The sequence below is a fragment of the Panthera pardus genome, unplaced genomic scaffold (assembly GCF_024362965.1).
Source record: "Panthera pardus isolate Hobbes unplaced genomic scaffold, ASM2436296v1 HiC_scaffold_15, whole genome shotgun sequence".
Lineage (NCBI taxonomy): Eukaryota > Metazoa > Chordata > Mammalia > Carnivora > Felidae > Panthera > Panthera pardus.
The window spans coordinates 13549019-13571218 of NW_026526710.1; the positions used below are offsets into that span (position 1 = coordinate 13549019).

The window sequence follows — 22200 nt, forward strand, 5'->3', positions numbered from 1 at the left end:
TGCTCCATTTTCCCCAGCCTTGTTGCTTGGAAAGGCACTGTGATGGCCAGGCCCCGCCCCTTCTTCTGTTTGAGAGAAGAGACCCGAGTCACCTCCCCAGAGGACAACTGTTGGGGACTAAGGGTGGCCCTGACTGAACCCAGGTACATCCCATCGTCCCTGTGGGAACCTGCCTTAAGAGACCGAAATAACCCCACAACTCCTTCATCTGGTAAAGGAGGTGAGGGCTACTGTGCCCGGCTGGCTTTTGCTGAATTTGAAAAATTAAACTTTAGGAGTGAACACATCATGGTAAGATCAATGGAGCAGATAATCCCGATGCACAATTTCTTTTAAGAAAGCTACCTGCTAAGGGGCGCCTGAGTGGCTCGGTCGGTTGAGCGTCCAACTTCAGCTCAGGTCATGATTTCATGGTTCGTGAGTTCCAGCCTCGCGTTGGGCTCCGGGCTGACAGCTCAGAGCCTGGAGCCCGCTTCAGATTCTGTGTCTCCCTCTGTGTGCCCCTCCGTTGCTTGCACTCTGTGTCTCGCATTGTCTCAAAAATAAATAAACATTAAAAAAAAAAATTAAAAAAAAAAAAAAGCTACCTGCTAAGCACAAGGAGGAAAAAGGTCGTAATTCCTGTAAACTCACAAGAGTCCCCCGGGTAGAAAAATATTCACTACTGTCTCATTAAAGATTAGGTTATGGGAGAACTTTCTTGAAACTTTGACAGAGTATCTGGAAACATCACCTCATTGACGTGAACAGAATTACCACAAAGACACTATAGAGCCTGTTTATTGCATAACTAGCAGGCACAAATTCCAAAACGATTTTACAACGCTTACAGGGTTGTACAATAATTACAGGAATAGAATGTACAATAAACACAAAAAGTACAGAATAACGAGTGACATGGATAAAACACATCTGAACAAAAGGCATTTCGTTTTTCCTATGCAGCATTTTCTTTTGTAAAAAAAAAAAAGGGTGCCTTTCACCGGGACAAGGAAAGAAGGAACATTCTATGATTGGGGAGCTCACAGCCGCTGTGGACAGACACATGCTAGCCTCACTCTTGGTTCCGCAGCATCAATCCCTGGAGGCATGGGGTAACAGCTCCCGAGGTGCGCGTCTACACTTCCAATTTTATGAAATGCCGCATTTGATCTTTGGGCCCGATTTCCTGTTCTTTGGCAAATAAGAACTATTTGCGTTCTGAGGCAGAGGAGGACTTCAGCTAAAGGAGCTTCGGGGCGGAGCCGTCTCCTCTTCAGCAAGCGCCAGTTTCATAAAGTGCACCTCCGTCCTCTTGGCTCGGGCGGGAGGAAGATTTGAGAACTAAGAGTGACGAGTGACCTTAGAGAACGCAGACGTTAGTGCAAGGCTACGGGACACACGTGCAAAAGATGGTGAACAGCCGTTCAGACAACAGAACTGGGTCTCAGAAGAGGTGAGGAAGTGTTCAGGGCACCGAAGGGAGGCTGGCAGCCCCTCTGTCATGCACGTCACTCCACCTAGAACTTCCTTCGGGGCGTTGGCACTGTGGGTTGACAGAGCAAACGTCCGTGCCGCTCTTACAATCGGAGATGCTCTCTGGGTCCCACACTCTTGGACTTTGTCTAGGGGCACAGAGACAAGGTCCTCCGTCACCAGTCCTTGAGTGTTCCAGTGAAGACGCCACCGCACCCACTGCAGACAACTCATTATTTAGAAGCCCGGCCTCCCTGGGAGGCCGAGGCACCAGCCCAGGACTGCCACCGGGCTTCCCCGAGGCCCCTGCATGGGCCCAACATGAGGGCAGGTGTGTGCAAGAAAGAGAAGGGACAGCTAAGTATGTGCAGCATGCAGCAAAGGCTATCAGATGGGGCTCGAACTTAATTTAAGGTAGAAGGCATCCCCTCGGCATCCAACAGGAACATGGCACTTAGGATTGTGCAGAAAAGTGGATGAGTCTTTTGGAGATGTGGACCCTTTCCCCGCGCTACTCAGTGTAGCAAAATCTGGCAAAAGCATCCACACGCTGGGCCTTAGTAAACCAAACACCATCACGGTGCTTCCTTCACGACAGCATACGGTCAAGCTATAAAGATGTTTGTGAATCAAACAGTTCTGTGAAAACACAGGCTTATTTAGCACATATTTAGGCAACTGTGATTACTTTGACTTCTTCACGGGTAAGATGAGGACTCAAAGCAACTTAACACAGGGTAGGGGTGGCCACGCTACAGGTAAGGCTCGGAGGTAAACCAGGTGTGACCTCATACTGCAGCTGACAGGACCCCTGGGCAGAGGCTGTGAGCTGGCAGTCCGGAGGTCACAGTTCCCCCGCACGTGTGCTCTGAGAATGTTTAGTCACCAACATTTATAAACAGAGGAATGGCACAAATAATATCCATGTTTTTGGAGTCTCTTAAAAAGTCAAAGCTCCGGCCAGCTCGGGCCCACTTTTCCACAAGGCAGCCTGGGTGAGGCCGGGGAGCTGCTGTCCCCATCAGGTGCACCGTTGCTCCCTGACTGTCCTCCGCCCCTGCTCTACACCTGGCTCACTTCACTCATCTCCATCAATGCTGCCTGGCCCCTCTGGTCTAGGTCAGGGTCTGAGCCACACCCACGCAACTGCTGCAATAAGCGGGGGCAGGAATATGCTTTAGCATTCAGAACAAGAAAGGTCTTTTCTTCAGTAGCTTAAAAACCAACGTCAGTATGTTCCAGAACTTAAAACCTGTGCTTCTGTAGCTTTGGGATAGCCGGTGGTCAGCTAGAGCACACTCTCTAAGGAATTCATGAAAGAGGATGTCTCATTTTTAAGTACCAGCGAGACAATGGAGGAGAAACAAACTCAGCTGACCGCAGACACCTTACCTTACGAGAAGTCCTTAAAGGTGATGAGATTTACCAAACAGGCCACGTGACGAAGCTTTCGTGGTTAAAGGAGTAATCGAGTTCTGGGGAAGAGATATGTTACCACGTCAGGGAGCAGGTAATTTCTCTTCCCATGGTTTATGTCAGTGGTATCTGAATGGGGTGGCACAGAGTAAGTTATGGCTTGTGGGACGTGGCTCCTCCTTGCCGCACGTCTGGAATGACACATCTGGTTTCCTGTGAGAAGGCAGAGCCCTGAACCACGCGTGATGATGTGGCAGCACTCCCACCTGGACAGGGCCACAGGACACGTGACGTGGGGGATGAGTACTTATCTGGCACCACGGAGACTTCAGGATGATAGCAAAATAGAGACAGATCAAGACAGAAACATCAAATAAAAGAACGTCTACCAAGACAGAATAGGTAAAACAAATGGAGCAGTCCATTGTTTCCAAGTGAGACTGTTACGCTACTTTTAGAGAGCGGCAAAGTCCTTTCTCTACATCCATGTTTGGAAACACCCTAAACTTAAAGATTCCTGCACTAGGGTGGAAAAACTCGCTTATTGCACAATGCTTGGTAGGGAACAGAGGTGGAATTTTTTTTTTTTTTAACCCAATTCTCTCCAGAAAATGTTTCACTAAAAATCTCATTTATAGTTTTAACCCTAGACGGGCAGTTTTAAAGGGATGGAAAAGTTCTAACAAACTTGAAACAATGAAGCTATGCTTTTGAATGACTATGACCATCAACTCAACAACAGTCACGGACAGCACAACAGAACACTGGAGAGGAAACTGGCAGACAGGCACAAAATAAGGCAAGTGGGTTAAATTAATAGTCAAAAATTTTGTTAGAAAACATGCAAAAATAATACTGAGTTTCTTAAAAACAGTTTTAAACTTTCATTGAATGTCTGTTTCCGTAAAAACTGCCAGAATTCCACGTCTGCATTTGAAACTGGACTTTTAAAAAGCCTAGAAAATAGGAGGGCTGGCGCCGAGCTGCTCAGTTGTTGTTCTCTTTGGTGGTGATGGTGACCAGCTGCTTGGCGGCCTTGGCAATGTCGTATGCGCACTGGATGACCTGCTGTGTGACCAGCTGGATGTCCGTGGGCGGGCCGGCGTCCCCCGGGAGGGTCTTCTTGCACTCTGACTGAAGTCGGTAGGCGCTGGACGTCAGCAAGCGCAGGGAAGTCCTCACCGTGTCAGACTTGGGTTTCTAGACGGAAGAACACAGTCATCTGCCGTGAACTGCAGGCTGGACGCCCAAGAGCGGGGACGAGCCTTCTTGTGAAGACAGCTCAAGCTGTTCCACAGCAAACGGCGGTTCTGTCACGCCCTTCCCCAGAGGCAGCACACGGGACACGGCAAGCTGCCCGGCCCACAGCGTGCGAGATGCCCACGTGCTTGCACTCAAAGGTCAAAGTGCATGCAGTGTCAATTTAGTAGGATATCCTATTCGGAGGTGGTTTTTGACAATGTTAATCCACTTGGGTGAAATATTCCAGACACCATTTTAACCTATTAGTGCTTTGCCTTTAGCACGGTGCTCACACATTCTTATTAAAACCAAGATCCGTGTAGGACAAAATTATTCCCAGGTTTGCATATTTAAAACGTATGCTACAAAGAGGTTAATATAAAAGGTCCTGAGAAAATTTCTTTCAGTTCATTTAAAAGGGTCTGAACCGACTGGGGTGCCTGGGTGGCTCAGTCGGTTAAGCATCCAGCTCTTGATTTCGGTTCAGTTCATGATCTCGTGGTTCAGGAGATTGAGCCCCACGTCAGGCTCTGCAATGACAGCGCAGAGCCTGCCTGGGATTCTCTCTCTCCCTCTCTCTGTCACCTCCCCTGCTCGCCCACTCTCTCTCTCTCAAAATAAATAAACATGAAAAGAAAAAGGGATCTGAACCAAGTAGGAAGTGACTTACTTTGGGGAATAATGCTGCCATTTCAGTAACAGCTACGTGTATCCTCTCTGAGCAGGGAATATAACTGCAAGAATATTGAAGAGGTTATTCAAAGACAGCAGAAATAACGCAGAGACAGAGAGTACCAGGGGGCTAGAATGGGTTCCATTTATATGTCCCCCACGAAGGGGCTGAGGCCGCAGACAGCCCACTGTGGATGTCACCCCAAAAGAAGCAGGGTCCACACCCTTTCTCCAAAGTTCATTCATTCTGATAAAAAGTCTCCACACATGGGACGTAGGTGACATACATGACTAGTTAGGGGATGCCACAGAACAGTCAGTCTATAAAGATATTCACACTTCCTCCAGTAGGTCATTTGTTTTTCAGGTGCTTCATCTCCCTAATTTCTTGAAAGACAAACAAGGATTCCCATGCACAGGCCACAGAACTTAAAAATAAAGGACTGGAAAACATTTCTTAAAATTACAACTGGAGCTTGGGGCACCTGGATGGCTCAATTGGTTGAGTGTCCGACTTCGGCTCAGGTCATGATCTCACGGTTTATGGGTTCGAGCCCTGTGTTGGGCTCTGTGCTGACAGCTGGGAGCCTGGAGCCTGCTTCGGATTCTGTGTCTCCCTCTCTCTCCACTCCTCCCCCACACATGCTCGGTCTCTCTCTGCCTCTCAAAAATAAAGAAAACTAATTTTTAAAAAAAAATTTTGGGGGCGCCTGGGTGGCTCAGTCGGTTAAGCGGCCGACTTCAGCTCAGGTCACGATCTCGCGGTCTGGGAGTTTGAGCCCCGTGTCAGGCTCTGGGCTGATGGCTCAGAGCCTGGAGCCTGCTTCCGATTCTGTGTCTCCCTCTCTCTCTGCCCCTCCCCTGTTCATGCTCTGTCTCTCTCTGTCTCAAAAATAAATAAACGTTAAAAAAAAAAAAAAAAAATTTTTTTTAAATTACAGCCAGAGCCTACACCTCAACACCCACATGTTGGTTAAAACTGACGGACACTTCTAAATTCCTTCTATTCAAATGCATCTCAACCATTAGGGAATTGAAAGCTTTACTTTGGGTAAAGAGAAATCACTGAGTCAGCTCTTATACTGGATCAGACACTTACGTACTTTCTCATGAAGCTGCCATGACTATGTTTGTAACAGGCAGCCATGAACACAGCCGGCACTCTCTCTGCTCGCTTCACGAGCTCTAAGAAAACAAAGCGCATTGGCTCTGCCTGTCCTCATCCTTTCCACCAGGCCGCCTGGCCTCCTAGGGGCCCCCTAAATGACAGTCTGAGAGCTGAGGCTTCAGGAACACTGATGGAGTGCCAACTCTGTTCTCAGAACTTTGTGGAGACTCATGTGCTCCTCCCAATGGCCCTATGAGGCTGGTATTATTAACACACCCATTTTTCAAATGAGCAAACTGAGGCCTGGAGAAGGAGAGAACTTGCCCAAGGTCCCACCACTGGTGAGAAAGAGCTGAGCTCAAACCCGGCTGTTCAGCACCTGGGCCTGGGTCTCTCACTGACACACCACAGTCCTCTCCTGGGATCAGAGACACAACAGATTTACATCTTTCTTTATAGCAAGCCTCTTTCCACTCGTGACTGGTGATTCCAACTTCTCAGGTGATGGGAACTGGAAGAATGGAGACTTTGGTTTCATTCAGGATTCTTATTCTTGATATTGTAACATGCGACATATGAGGCTAGTTTCCTGTGCCTTAAAAACATTAGGCTTCTGCCCTGAGTAGTATGTTTTACAAACTACTACTGCAGAGAAAAGACAGACTGAAGATGGGACTGAGCAAGAGTTCTGAGACAGCACACTGCCCCCCAGGCTTGGGTTTTGTTTCTGGGAGAGCTGACCCACAGAGCCCAAAAGGGAAATGCGATATGGGAAAAGCTCTTTGGTAGCCTGTTGGTGGCATGTTAGGAAATGCAGTGCAAATATTCAGGTTTGGCCTTCCACAAGCACCCATGTGGCTGTTTAAAAATTTCCCTTCCAAGATGGAACCAAATCCTGTTCAGCATCCAGCCTAACAACTAACATTCTTTCCCCTTTTTTTAAGTCATGAAGTTAGCTTCTGCTTAAAGACTGTCATAAGCACCTCTGTACTTCATCTTTGTAAGAAATCTAGTCTCAAAACTATTTTAATTAAGACTAGGGCGTCTGGGTGGCTCAGTCGGTTGAGAATCCAACTTCGGCTCAGGTCATGATCTCGAGGTCAGTGAATTTGAGGCCCATGTCAGGCTCTGTGCTGACAGCTCGGAGCCTGGAGCCTGCTTTGGATTCTGTCTCCCTCTTTCTCTGCCCCTCCCCAGCTCACACTCTGTTCTCTCTGTCTCTCAAAAACAAATAAACGTTTAAAAAAATTGAAAAAAAAAAAAAAGTTTTAATTAAGACTGGCTATGTTTTAGTTAAATCATTACATTTCCAGAAAGTGGTTTATGTTATCCCAAAATACTTTCAAATGGGAAATCCTGACTTTTACCTTTGCAAGCAATCAGAACCACACACCACATAGTAACAAAATGGCCCACACAGAAGGGGTTATTTCACTTGTAAATATGAAGGGGCAACAACCCATCTGGTCACACAAATGCTCAGAAAAAGACCCTGTTATAGCAGCCACTGATTCAGGCCTAAATGTTACTTAAACCAACATGCCCATGAAAAATACATTAACGCTGGTTAACATCTTCATTTTGACACCAAAATAGAATTCAACCTTCCCCTTGCTGCACAGAAGCAGGGACACCTTGCTTTTCCTAAGGATACCTCCCCAAAACTCACTCAGTATGAAATACTTTAGGATGTCCTCAATGAGCCACAAAAGCAAGCATGCACAGATTAAGGAGAAAGTTCATGTTCACAACTTCCAGCTCTTATCTTTCCTCAAAGAAGGCTTGTGTGCATACTGTGAGGTCTAATAGTGTGTGCATGTGTGTATGCGAAAGAGACAGAGACGGACCAGGAGTGGGGCTGTAAGCTCAGGGTGGACACCAGACTCAGAGAAAGCGGGGACTGTGGGCAGCTTGCTAGGCTCAAGGGACAGGGGCAAAGCCTGAGTGTGCCCGCATGGGCTGCTGGTCTACTCAGAGTGAGCACAGGTGACAGATAAACAAGAGGAGAAAATAGGACGAAAAGGCGTGGGTTTAATCAGTACAACTCAGAGTTATAAATGAAAGTGTCTCGCACATGTTAAGTAACCACAGACTTCAGTAAAGCAGTGAGCAATTTGTAAAACATAAATTCTCTAGGTCAATTCTGATTTAAACTAAAAAGAGTGAACTAATGATTAAACTCTGCATCATCCTCTCAGGGTCTTAAAAAATATCAGATCTTCATGTTTTTGCATGGATTTGTACGTCTTAAAAAAAAAAAAAAAAGGTGTGTGGGGGGGGGGGGGAACTTCCCCAATTGTGCCAAGCACCGTATTTCTTTCGGTTGAGGACAGAAATAGCCTCTAGGCAGATGTTTCTATTTTTGACAATGCGATATAAACATATTTTTTTGTTTGTTTGAAATACAAGCATGGTACTTGTGAACTAGAGTAAATCTGTTGTCAACTGGTAAGCACTGGCAGCTTGTGGAGTGCGGGGGATGGGGAGGAGCAGTGTGTGATAAAGAGGCTGCCTGGGAAGGAGAGATAAACAGCCGCCTAATTCCCATGGACCTCTGAGGACCCTCCAGCAGTCCATCCAGGAGGACAAATGCTCATCCTTCACTGAACACAGACTGCTCCTTTCTCACCAAGTAGGAAACAGTGACATTGGGGAAAGTCAGAACTGCAGAGAAAAAAGGGAAAGGGGAGAGCAGGGCAGTCTAGCCTGGCGATACCGGGAACACAGAGAAGGCAAAAGATTCTGGCCCATCTTTATGTGGAAGGAGAGAACAGAGAGGACCAAAGAGGAGCGGTACCGTGTCCCCTGAACAACTTCTGTTACTGCACTGCACGCAAAGGAGCTCTTCACCCGAGCACTAAACTTTACTGACCTACGGAAAACAGTGAGATCGTTCTGGGGTTTCGATGGACCTCTGCTGCTTTCTTAAACCCAATGGGAGGATGTTAAATGCTTCATGAGTGTGTCCAGATGCGGCTGGCCATGTGAAACTAGGACACTGCTCAAGACAGTTAACGACCCACCACTAGTTCTCAGAGAACCCGTGCTCAGGGAACAAAAAGATGAGCTGGAACAAGAGCCAGTCCCTTCTCCACCGGAAGAAATAACTTTGCAGGATATGGTTCTGCTCAGAGTAAGATGAATCTCATTTCAGGAGCGCAGGTGACGATTAGGTCAATTGTTATTTGTAAACCACTTGTTTCTTAGATGTTTGTGCACGCGTACACGCGTGAACACACATACATGCACACGAGGGAGGCCTAAGAAATCAAGTTCATGCCAAGATACCTTTTATGCCAGGGGCACCTGGGTGGCTCAGCCGGTTAAGTGTCTGGCTTCGGCTTAGGTCACGATCTCACGGTTTGTGAGTTCAAGCCCCACGTCAGGCTCTGTGCTGGCAGCTCAGAGCCTGGAACCTGCTTCAGCTTCTGTGTCTCCCTCTCTCTCTGCCCCTTCCCCACTCATGCTCTTTCTCTCTCTCTCTCAAAAATAAACACTAAGAAAAAAAAAAAAAGATACCTTTTATGCCAGCCAACTCAACTCTAGCAAGGGCACACACAGGGAGCACAGTGGCTGGAAGAATCAACTGCAAGCTCTAAGGAGCAACTTCTTGCCCCTCACCATCCAGCACCAGCAATATCACTACCCCAACCATGCTGCAATTTTACTTCTAGAGGCATCTGCTTCCAGAGCCCTTCGTAAGAATGCAGAAAATTGAAAACATCATGTTAAAAAAAACTCACCATCCAAATCTACAAATCTGTACTTAAGCCTGTTATGTAAACCTGAATTTTCAAAAAATCTTAAAAAAAAAAAAAAAAAAAAAAAAAAAAAATCAGTATATTGGGAAAAAAAAAAAAAAAAAAATCCCTGTTCCTAATGGAGCAGCCTCTCTTGCAAAGCATGTCCATTTTTCCAGGCAGGATTTTCAAACCTCCTTACCTGTCATGTTTATTTTCTTGAGCCGCTCGTAGGAGCTCCTGTATGTTTTTGGTGATCTGTTCAGTTTTCCGGATGACGTCTTCCGTGCTGGGGAGGATGGGGCTTGGGGCTGCGTGGGGTTCTGCCGTATCTGGTACTGAGCCATCGCCTTGCCACACCACACTCCTCTGCCTTCCTTTTCTGCCTGACCTGCCGACATTAAAGAAGTGGCCTGCTGTGACAGGTGCTCATGAGCTGCTGCTCTGCCTTCAGGAGCCACTGCATGTGCATCTGCTGCTGCATGAGCTGGCTGCTCTTGTGTCTTGTGGTTTCCTTTATCCTGTCTTGCAGGGGACTCACGGTGAGGCTGTGTCAACAACAGGCAGCCACAGCTCACGGGGCGGCTGTTTCATTCTACCACGGGGCTGGAAATTATGACTCCCGGAGAAAGGGTAAAGATGGCAGCAGGGAGGAGGTGCTGTCATTAAGCCATCCTTAATCCAGCTCACCCCTTGGGGTATAAGCATAGAATGCGACCTGATGTTGACTTAAGATACCGATTTTAAGCACATTATAGACACTCAGAGACGGTCTGTGACCGGCCAGTAAAAGAACAGGCCCCTGGGATAATATGGGATAAGAGGTTGGACTATGAACTTATGCGTCCATATTTCATGACCTTATGGGTCTGAACATAGAGTGGAGACACGTGGGGGATGAATCGCATCCCCTAAGCACGGCCACTAGGTCTCAGGTTTGAGAGCCCGCCCCAGGGCAGTCCTCCCACAGCTGTACCCCGTGTCGTCCGGGTCTGTGTCATTGGGGGTGTTGTCATAGTCACTTTCAGGCGTGCTGTTCTGCTTCTCCAGCCTGGATGCCTGAGAGAGAAAAGGGAAACACCCGTTAGTTTTGAGCACAAGACATCTGGGAGCCTTGCCTAGGAATCATTACCTGTTAGGCCACGGAGCCTTTGTGGCCCAGATCTCACTTGGGCCAGGAGCCAACCCTTTACTGAAAATTTAGTAAAAGATGAATAGTAGACCCAGAAATGGTTTCTCTTTTTCTTGGCACCATTTTCTTCTTAGCTCAGTGGCAACTCCATAAACAGATCCTTGGTATAAACTAACACAGACATGCAAGACAACACCCGTGTTTGGTTCTCTAAGGAATATGGAGTTTAACTATAATATAATGCACAGGCCAGCGCTTACATACCCAGAGACCACCAGCACTGGAAGCCAGCTGTAGATTATCTACTCTAATACCAGATGAGAAAATGAAGGGCCAAAGAGCTGGGGGACAAAGCCAGTGCCACAGAGTCAGCAGAAACCCAGCAGCGAGAACCTAGGTCCTGTCTCCTACCACCTCCACTGTTCCATGCCTTGCGCCCTGACGACTGTCACCATTCCAAACATTTAGGGCTCTCTAAGAACTGCCCTCAGAGACAGTTTATACGAGCCACACAAGAAAACCAGCACTATTAACTTACTGCTGCATGTCGTTTGTGAACCAAAATGGGTTAACCCGGCATGACACTTGGTCTCCAACCACTTTTATGTTTCCCAAAAAAATCTATCTCTTAGAATATAAGTATCTGATGCAACTGTGGAGATCAAAAAAATGGTGCACAGATTCAAAAGAGGGATCCTAAAAATGTTTTGGGCAAATGGCAGCATGGCAAAGTACAGGGCCTTCCAGGGTGACAGAATTTGAAGGGGAACACATTTCTCTGAAGGAGACTATGTTAGTTCTGGAGTGTTTAATAAACATAATTTCCCCTCAGTATTTATTTTATCCATAGTGCTTGAGAATTTCTTCATCTAGAACAGGTGTCAGTGGGAGCTGATTCAAAACCTAACCTGATTACCTTGCAAAATACAAATATGAGCGATTTCCACCTTTATACCTGAATTTAATCCAAGTTAATCATGTGACTAAGGAACTTTATCAATGATGCAATAAAATGTGGCTAAAGGTATAGCTGTAAACTAAGACCCTTGTTTAAACCTATGGAGACCTTGTAGCTTCATCCAAAAAAAATGGCTACCACAGAATTGACCAGTTTTAAGAGTCTATATAAAGTCCAATTATTTGCTCCTTGCTGGTAATGCTGCTTGGCCCTCTGAAGGCCGGATGCAGACAGGCAAGACCGTCAGCCCCAGAGTGGAGAAAGACTCCTTATTCACACCACATTTTGCTTTACTCTCCCCATAGCCTCTCTTTCTCCTCCCAGGGCAAGGGCTCCCTTCTTCTGTGGGCTGAGGTTTTCCCACTTTTCTGAGGGCTCCATTTGGTCCTAGCCACTCTAAGATAAGATACTTGCTAGGATCCTAAAATTCAACGTGAACTCATACTTCTCCCACTCAAATGCATCTGGCAAATGATTTAAAATACTGGCTTGGTGCCATAGGAGAGTCTGTAAAGCTGAGTTCTATAAAATCTACAACCTTCCAGATCCCTGTGTTTACTACCAGTAAGCAGTTCTACTTCAACCGCTGCCTTATTCTGACCTGGCCTTATGAATCTATCAGTGAGTTACTGACCACTACAAGTGTAGCTGGAAGACCAAAGCTAGGCACTGTACCTAGTGCAGGGAATGGGGACAGCTGGCTCTTCCAGAGGTGATCTAAAAAAAGCTCCCCCAAAACAAGCAAACAAAAATACCCCATCTTACCTTGCACAGGGAATGCTTAATCTTTACATTTCTTTTCCTTTAGTTTTTATATATGCACACACAAGGATGAGTGTATGTGTGTGCATGAGTGTGTCCGTACACACACACATGCACACACATACATAAATGAAATGTAAAAAACTTGCACTTAAATAATTATTCTAGAAAATTCATCCAGAGCTGCTCCAGTGGAAATATCTAGAAAACAGAATTAAACCCAGAGAATCTCACATTTTTATAATCAATCTTTTTGCTTTCCTCGAGGTAAATGTGATAATTACAAATCAAATGCATTACCCCACGATTAACAAAAGCACCAGGTCTCATTTAAACATTTTAGAAGAGTAACAACTCATACATCTAATAAAAGTACTCAGGAAACGTTCCTCAAGCACAGAAAACAACATATGGCAGTAACCATCCAGGAAATCAGTTACTTACGGATTCAGTCTTTCATTGTTGTCAAACAAAAGCACAGGACAGGATTTCAAATTAGCCAGCATTTAATTTTATGAAAATTACTGTACACATGCAGAGCTAAGATCAAGACCTATTAGTCCAAAGTGCTGCTCTCTCAAAGCTGTTAGTAGAAAAGTTACCTTCTAGCTGGTGCTGGTTCAGTTTACTGAACAGATGTGCAGTTGTCTCTGAATACAGACATGCCATAAATACCTAAACTCATAAAGAAGCAGTCAGGAATAATCAAGATTATCAGTTTCAGTGATGTAACTGTTAATCTTGTATAAAACACTGTCTCAGCAAGCAGTCCTTGCACGGATTCTCAAAACTACCAAAGACGACAGACTTTTTAAAAGACAAATCTCCCAGTGGGCAAAAGAGGTCTACTTGACTCTTATTAACAAAATTTCAAAGGAGAGGTTTCATTTCTATTTAACTGTCCCTTAGTTTAACCGAAAAAAACCATAATAAAAACATCGCAGTTCAGAACTGCCAAGACTCAGTATTGTACATCAAGAATGCTTTTCAACCGACTACCTCCAAGTGCGGAAGAGAGCCCCAAAGGGCCCCGATGAGCCATATGGCACCTGCAGTGGGAAAGAACCACTCTGTCATTCCTACTGATGTGGAGGGAATGGAAAAAGGCCCAGTGCAAACCCCACCCTATCTGTGAGGGTAGCTCCTCACGCACAGCCACCTTCCCTCCTCTAGGATTGGTTACACTATCCTTCTATTAAAGAAAGAGTGAGAGGGCGCCTGGGTGGCGCAGTCGGTTAAGCATCTGACTTCAGCTCAGGTCACGATCTCACGGTCCGTGAGTTCGAGCCCCGCATCAGGCTCTGGGCTGATGGCTCGGAGCCTGGAGCCTGCTTCCGATTCTGTGTCTCCTTCTCTCTCTGCCCCTCCCCCCTTCATGCTCTGTCTCTCTCTGTCTCAAAAATAAATAAATGTCAAAAAAAAAAATTAAAAAAAAAAAAAAAAAGAAAGAAAGAGTGCGCCATGACCTGAACTCAGGCCATCAAAGCATATGCTCTCTCCACCACGATCCCAGCTTACCATCATGCACTCTGTGCAGGAAAGGGATTTTTTTTTTAAGTTTTTTTTTTTTTCTTTTAAATTTAAGTAGTCTCTACACCCAACGTGGGGCTCAAATTCAGGACTCTTGAGATCAAGAGTCCCACGCTTTTCCAACTGAGCCAGTCAGGTGGCCCAGGAAAGGATTTTTTAAACTGACGGTGCCTTTGGGAGCAGGGAGTCCCTAGGACCCTTTGACTTACCAAGAGGCTGGGTGTGGAGGAGGTGCTTAATAGACACTGCTGTCTGCCTACTCTAAAAGGAGCTTACCTGAATCATGTGTGGTTACTGAGAATGTAAATTACACATCAGCAAGCTGGCCTTGACCAACTCATCAAGTGAACAGCTTCATACTAACAGCCGCCTACACCTCCAATGCTGCCACATGTTGCAATCCTGATGTAGGACACAGGGACTGCAACACCTGGGTACGTCAGGTATGGCATTCACATAAAAAATGCAACAGGTTAAAAAAAAAAAAAAAAGGCATGATGAGGTCTTAGTGTTTCAGTTGGTCCAAATATCTGATAACTGTTGCTCTGGACAAATTTGACATGTTTGCCTTGCTACAATATTTAACCAGCACCCAGCTAATTTTCTGAAGGTTTAAAAAGACCGTATGTTTCAAATAAATGTTATAGGGTGAACTGCGAACACTGTTAAATATTAAGGGAAACTGAGCAACGTGGGGTTAGACCAAAGGGAGACCGCTTCGGACAGACATGCGCGTGTGCGTGTGCCCGCGCGCCACTGTGCTGAGACACCGGGGTGAGCACTGCCTCATGCAGGACAGAAGGGCAGTTAGTGGAAGGACAGGAGGGCCAGGGGAAGCACAAAGCGCCCAGGAGCACTGCCCCTCCTCCAGAGAGCAGACAGGTCAGAGTGTACTTAACCCTTCGGGCGCTTTCATCCCTCGACCAGGAAAGTGTGGAGGGGAAGGAAGGCAGAGACGAAGAGGAGGTCACAAGCGCACTCCTCCCGATCTGGAAGGGGAAAAAGAAACACGCTCGGGGAAAATACAAAACAAACAAAAATCCCTACCACCTACCCTGGCTTCAGCCTGGGGTTTCCTGGTCAAAGAATCCTAAACAGCAACTCACTACGTGAGATCAGTGCTGAAATTTCTGTGACAGGCAGGCTGACTGCCATGTTAGCTGATGACAGGTCCCCAGAAATGTTTACTCCTTTAGTGAGATACCTCCCAGAAATTACTCAGAATTTATAAAGCTACTTTTCTATAAGAGAAAAGAGAACACCTAGCATAATTTATGAATTTTGTCAATAGTTTTTTTTAATGGATAGCCTAAACAAGTATTTGTTTTTTAATCAGGACATACAGGAAATGAGAAACTATATAAACGGTTAAGTTGGTTTATGTTATAAATCTACTCTTCAATACAGATACAGAACTTTTGCAATAAAGTGACATCACATTCTAAGTGTTTCTAAAGTAAAAAAGTATACTATGAAAACTGACAAAGTGGCTTTTCCTAACTTTTGTTTTTAGCTAAACAAATATAAGATTCTTCCGTTAGTTCAATGGCATTTCCATGACACCAAATGTATGAAATCAATTGCCTTAGAATGTTTTGGTCCAAACAACTTAAAAACTTGAAATAAAGGAGTCCTAATTACAATATAACATCACTGAAATTTTACCACACTAAAGCTTGACAAAATTAAACTAGGGTTTAATTTACTAGACCATACCCTTTACTCTGCATTTACTCTGAGAATTTTTTGAAAACTCCTATAAAATTTGAAGAAATAGTAACTTTCACATTCGAAACGATAAAGACTATTCTCTGAAAAAACAGAAGTTCCCAATGTCTATAGCGTCCTGTCAAAACATGGGTTTTTAAAAAATAATCCAAGACAAATGTAATATTTGAAAACCTCACAACACAATACTCATCCCACTGCAAATAAGATTGTTAGCAGCCTGTTACGGAACACAATCTTTGGAATACAATCCTTGTAAAACCAGTGTAGAGTTTTTACATTTCATTTGTGTGAAATGACAAAGCCACATTTTCTCCACCAAGGGGACAAGGGGGTGCAGAAGTTAAGCAGGCAGGCTGACCACACGCGGAGAGGCTGCGGAGGCCCGGAGGCTTCCAGACCTGCCCACCGGGAGGAGCAGAGAAGCACCTTGAATTCTAAGGGCTCCATTTCATAAAGGGGCAAGTGCCTGTCTACCTCAAAGAAGACAGCACTTTTGCTGGTGACCTTCATAATTTGTTTTTGTTTTTAGAAGTGGGGAAGGAAGCTTGTTACAAAGAACGTTCCAGTACTGGCTGGCTGGGAAAGATATTATGGATATGAGGGAGAGCAGAGGGAGAGGAGCTGAACAAGAGCCAGAGTCCCAAACTTTGTTGGGAAACTTTCAGCCAACGGCCCTATCTGCTTGTGGGAATACAAGCATCTGTTGACATGTTAATACAGCAAACACAAGGATAACTCTCCTAGCCTCGTTTGGCAAAGCAGAGACACGGGGATGTGCCGGTTCAGAAGAGAGAAAGCAACGGTCAGGATGGACAGAGAGTGAACAGCAGAAGCGCCAGTGGTGTTACTTACGTGCGCGGGGAAAGGCTGGAGTCTCGTCCTGCTCTCTTCGGGATGGTTCACTTCTCCCATTGGGAGATATGGTTTCTGACCTGATCCCGTCTCGTACATGGACATGGGCCTACTGCCCCGGGCAGACGGACGTCGCTTTAAGGAAGAGTGGTTGGAAGTGTCTGTGTACTCAGAACCAGTTTGCACCTGATATATATTGGTTGTGGCCTGTTTCCTGAGGTTCGAATTTTCACTCTGGAGTGTTTGAAGCTGAAAGAAATGTTTGGCAGTGGGACGGTGTTTTTCTACAGCAAGCAGAAAAAGCAAACACCAAGTAAACGCATACAACTACCAGCTTTAAACAGTAAGAACAGTAACGGCTAGCTGGGTCGAAAGTTACAGCAACTACAAACGAGAACTCTTTCTCCTAGAATGAGCAACACGCAATCAACTCACTTCATCACTTCAGCAAATTAAACAGCTTAGTTTCTCACTGTGGCAAAGTTGCAGTTTGGACTTTTTAAAAACGAAATGTCTAACTACTTAAAAACTGGTCATGGTGGGCCTGGGAAATGTTTGTGGGCAAGCTGTATTCTGGAGTGTTCTTAGGCTGTTTCAAGCAAGAGTTTGAGATCATTAAGACGTCACTTAGGTAACTCGCTTTTCAAATGATTCCTGAGCGATTTGCAAATGCCAAAAATGCCAGCAGACACCATGGAAGCAGCACAGAGATAACCAGGGTTGCTTTGCAAAGCAAGAAAGACAGTGAAGTTCAGCTTATGAAAAATCAGATGAGCTACTGCTTCCCAAAAAGCCAACAAGGAAAATTAGGATCAATAAATTTTTATTGCAGAATACTCTTGATATTCCAAACAATTTAGCACTTTTAAAAAAGAGAGGGAACTGAATCACGGTACGTTTGCTATATTAACATATCACGAAGAAAACTGGAGGCCTATCGAACTACGTTAACATCTTCGTCTGAACGCTCCACGTAGCACGCGTGCTTCCCTCTGGTGATCGGTCATCTTTCCGCCAGGGCCGGGATACCTGGCCTCGCTCTCCTTTGGCTTTTGTCACTCAAAAACGCGACCATGGCAGTGTCAGCTTTAAACACTCTAATGTGCCTGGCACCACCCTACTTTAGTTAGAGGCTGTCACTTGGAGACCCTGATTGCTCTTTCCATTCCTCACATGCAGGCTGCTTCATGGTGTTTGATGAATTAGAGTTAGGGGGTCAGCAAGGAATCGTGTCACTCCTTAGCGTCTGGCATTTCAAACACAATTAACTGAGTCCAGTCCTGCACAGTGTCCTTCCTCTCTGGTGCTCCTTCATCTTCCATGACAATTTATAAGCTGGGGGTGGTGTAAGTTCAGCTGTCTACTCTTTGACAGAGACTGTAAACTCTGACCAAATTCCCCACCAGGGCCAAGGCTTAAGTCCGCAAGCAAATGTATTTGCACCAGAAGATCATTACTTTCTCAATAGCAAGCCCATTCAGGGTTAGGAGTTACTTTCAATTTTTATTTAGAAAGCACCGATCTGTGAAAAATACACCAATAGTGGCTGCTCCTCTTCATTAATTAGCATCTTTTCCAAGCAACTGTTAAATATGAAAGATCAGATACAAATCATGCTACTTTGTCAACTATAAATATACAAGAACGTTTACCTAACTTTGAAACAAAACCAACACATCTTTGCAAAATAAGCAAATTCTACATACTTTATAGTCACAGTGCCAAATTTTTGTGATAGTCTGACTTACTGCTTCTGCCACAGAAATCCCCTCATTTCTTGTTTTTTTCTATATGTGATCCACTAAAGAATGGCAGACAGATTGCTTCTATACCACAAAGGCTTTCGGAGTATAACTTCTATCTGCGACTTGTTTTCCAAAGAAAGAACAGCTGCAAAGTGATAAGCAGCCACTGAAAATTCCTACGTTCCAGGACAGAGGCAGGCATAAGGTGCCTGTCAAACTATTTATTACAGAGCCCCCATCCTAAAGTGAAATGGACGCAGTGCAGGGAGTGAGGAGAACAGACACATGCTTCTGGATGAGCAACTGGGGTGTCTGGTCATGTGTCTGTGTAAAAACCTTCCCTTAGGGTTTTTTAGACAAGGTCTTGAAACGTGAAACTTCATCTTAACGCTTTTCATGCCTCTAAAACATCCAGCGTGGATTTTACTTGAATGTGTTTGGATGAGCACAAGTTCCTTGTCTTGATTTCAAAAAATTTTAGTCCTCTGTATTTAGAGAGATGTTCTAGAATACATTTGATTGATGCCAATCTTAATAAGAATCAGATCATACTTTTTGTTTGGAAGGAGTGTAACAGGTAATGAAAAGTTACAGATAATTCAATAGTTCCAGAAATCAAGAGCATTTCTAAGAATTGAGGAGATAATCCATGAGCAATGGCAAATAATTTTACTCTGCATTTCTCAAGGTTCAAGACATTTGTTTTCAAAGATACGAGGTTATCTCTGGTGACTTCTATAAATACTAAAAGAGCATTTTAGAAAAAAAAATGAAAATGAAAAAAAGGTGATGCTTAGCAGACTGATTTATACTGGCAAAGTCGGCATGTTTCAAAAAGAGTCACCTCAACAAATTTATTAGTTCAGTTAATGGGACAAACTATAATTCATTAAATAGAAGATACTTCAGAAAAGACAGAGGAAGTGCAAGCCCTCTATGATTACACAGCAAAAGGGCTCTTGGTCTGCCTTGTTCATGGCTGCACACCAGCCCTAGACAGGGCCAGGCTGGCACAGAACAGGTGTTGGATAGAAATCTGGTTGATCTTGAGGCAGTATTGTAGGTTTGGAGCCATTTTTCTAAAAAAAAAAAAAAAAGGTCTAGATCTCAACATCAAAAGAATTCTAGACCAAGCCCCAGGTGAGAGTGCACTGCGGTGTCTGTCCTTGACAGGCAGAGGGGACAGACTTTTTAGTTCTTTGGCCTTCCTTTAGGGAGCATCACTGGAAAGGGCCCAGTCACAAAGGGAGCGAACCTTGTCCTCTGTTCTTGATAATGATTCTGAAACACTACTCTTCAAATGACAGAATTAAGGCACAGACACATACTTTGTTTTGTTTCTGCTTAAGGGAAGTGGACAAAATCTCATCTTGTAGAGAAATGAATGATGGTAATAGCACCCACAAAGTCTTGGACAGAAATGAGAATTTTTAAAACTTCCTTTTCTTAGCCTTCTCGTAAAGAGTTATGTCCATAACCCCCCTCTTAAGCATATTCCTTGCTACTATTAGCCACACTCCTTTTAGAGATTAATATGTTCATATATTTCTCACTCTCCCAAAAAGGAGTGAATGAGAAAATGCCAGACAAATGGGATTTGTACAACCTCACTCATGCACATGAAAAATGTTTTCTTGTATTTACTGAGCGCCTACTCTGTGGCAGGCCCTGCTGTAGGCTCTGAGGACATCATAAATTAGAAGTACCGGTGGAAAACAGAGCGGGGTGTGGGATGGGGCTGCTGGAGCTGGTGGGTAACAACTGAGACTAAGAGTGAGCAGGGATGACAGCCCCTGCACGGAGTGCTGGTCAGCACAGACACCTGTCCAGGGCTTTTGTCCGCTCTGTCTTCACGGTGTGATTAGTCTTTAGAAGGAGCAATAAACAGCAAGGACTGCATCCCTGGAGGGGCATGCAGATTCCCAGGGAGCACGGAGTAGTGCAAAGGTGGCCGCAACTCGGTTATTACGTGTCAACTACTTGGGAAATTCACTCTGGATTTATTTCCCATCAAAACCACTTCGTCTGAACTCCAAATACACACTGCTTCCAAAAAGACAGCTTGGCCAAAGGTTCTTAGGTCTGTTACAATAACTGCTTTTCTCCCCCTCTGCCCACAAGCATCGTGCCTGGGATTCTTCCTTATGCTACAGGGTTAAAGAGTCAATCATCCTGGCATTTATTGACATGTTACCTTTTTCTGCATAATTCTCAGCTCGTCACTCAAGTTGTTATTCACCTTCATTAGCTGCTGTATCTTGGCCTCAGAAGCCACTAGAGCGTTTTTGACCTCCATAAATTCCTGCACAGTGACTGGTCCATCTGATAAATCTGAATCTAGGCTCTAAAAATAAATTGGGGAAAATGTTCACAATCGGAGATGATGATAACATATCAAGACTCACAGCTAAAGAATTTCTAAAGTCTGACCATGCCAGCTGGACTGCAAAGTTAATCAAACCAAATCAAGCCTTCAGGGAGTAATGCAAAAATAAAACATAAAGGTAGAGTTACTGTAATACTTGAAAAATACTAGAGTCGATATTTTCTAACAGAACAGGAGGTGCAGCCCTAAATCTAGCCTGACGATGACTCTCTCAGTGCATTTTTCTGGTATTGCCTTTCTCTTGCCCATTCCTTTTTCTTTAAAGGTTTTAAGTAATCTCTGCACCCAATGTGGGCCTCGAACTCACAACCCCAAGATCAAAAGTCACATGCAACTGAACCAGCCAGGTACCCTCCTTTTCTTTTTAAAAATTTGTTCTTTCAGTAATTCCTTCATTCCAATCTGTATTGAGCATCAGGCAGTGTTCTAGGGACTTGGGATATGTAGAAAGAGAAAACAAAGATCCCTGCTTCCACAGTGTTTGCACCCCAGCAGAGTGGGAGAGAGATAGAAGATGACAAGTGCTGTGGAAAAGAGAATATGGAGCAGGGTAAGGGGCTGGGGAGAGAAGTAGGGGTGAAGTGGGTGCGTTTTAATAAGGCAGGTGGGATAAGCCTTTGGGTAGGTGAGACATGAGTAACAGCCAGAAGGACATTAGTCAAGTGGAAGGACAGTAGTTGAGTGACTGTCCGGAGGAGGAACATTCTAGCCAGCAGCAGAGCTCAGCTAGAGGGCGTGGGTGTGCAAGGCAGAGAGGAAGAAGCCAGTTGGTAGGATCTGGTCACGACTTTGGCTTTTGCTCTGACTGAATCTGGTGCTTCAGGGACACTGGACAGAGGCGGATAAGATGGGGCAAGTGACCTCTGCTGTCCCCTCCGCATCCCCTGCATCTGCCAGGGGCTCCACCCTTCTTACAGTCGTGTGAGCTGGACAGCTCTGGACACATCCTCTTTAAGTCCATACCCCCACTGCACACATCCAACTTATCACTGTTTATTTGTCTTCCCGTCCACCTGTTCTCAAACATTTGCTGAGCCCCTCTGTGGGCCAGATCTGGGGCAAGGTCCTGGTGACTCAGCAGTGAGTGAACCGGCCAGGCCTCTACTGCTTCTCCCTGGGCCCACGTTTACTCTGCTACCAAGACTTCCCTTCCACCCAGACTCTCTCAGCACGGGGCCCGTGGCGGCCCGCGTCAGCTCTTGTCTGGACCTCCAGCACTACCCCACCTGAGTTTCTTATCTTCCTCCACTCTCTGACCCGCCGAGAACAGTACTCCCAAAAGAGAGGAACCCGAACTGCTGACCTTAGCCCTCCTCACCTGCCTAAGAGCTTCTCGGGCTCTGTGCTGTCCGCCAAGGTGTGGACTCTTCAGCCTGGTGTCACATTCCTCTGTGGTATGAGCCCTGCCCTCTGCTGCAGCTCTGAGTTCCACTCGTTTTTGGCTGTCTCTACACATGAGCGGGTTCCTCCA

At 45.3% G+C, this 22200-nt stretch overlaps 1 protein-coding gene across 16 annotated transcripts in view; it reads right to left on the minus strand.

Moving 5' to 3' along the window:
- Positions 1-764: 764 nt before the first annotated feature.
- The window catches only part of GIT2 (GIT ArfGAP 2), a 52476-nt gene continuing 31040 nt past the window's right edge, over positions 765-22200 (minus strand). For 3 of the 16 annotated variants that reach the window (XM_019467151.2, XM_019467142.2, XM_019467150.2), the window contains 7 exons: positions 20538-20687; positions 16599-16847; positions 14915-15004; positions 10610-10692; positions 9836-10024; positions 4784-4847; positions 3271-4071 (listed from right to left, as the gene is read on the minus strand). In XM_019467151.2, the coding sequence (XP_019322696.1) occupies positions 3859-4071; positions 4784-4847; positions 9836-10024; positions 10610-10692; positions 14915-15004; positions 16599-16847; positions 20538-20687 (1038 nt within the window). In that variant the 3' untranslated portion in view covers positions 3271-3858. Of the gene's footprint in view, positions 1605-2847; positions 4072-4783; positions 4848-9835; positions 10025-10609; positions 10693-14914; positions 15005-16598; positions 16848-17404; positions 18182-20537; positions 20688-22200 lie in introns of those variants that run through there. The other 13 variants (XM_019467147.2, XM_053902120.1, XR_008422160.1 and 10 more) reach the window with 12 other exon arrangements.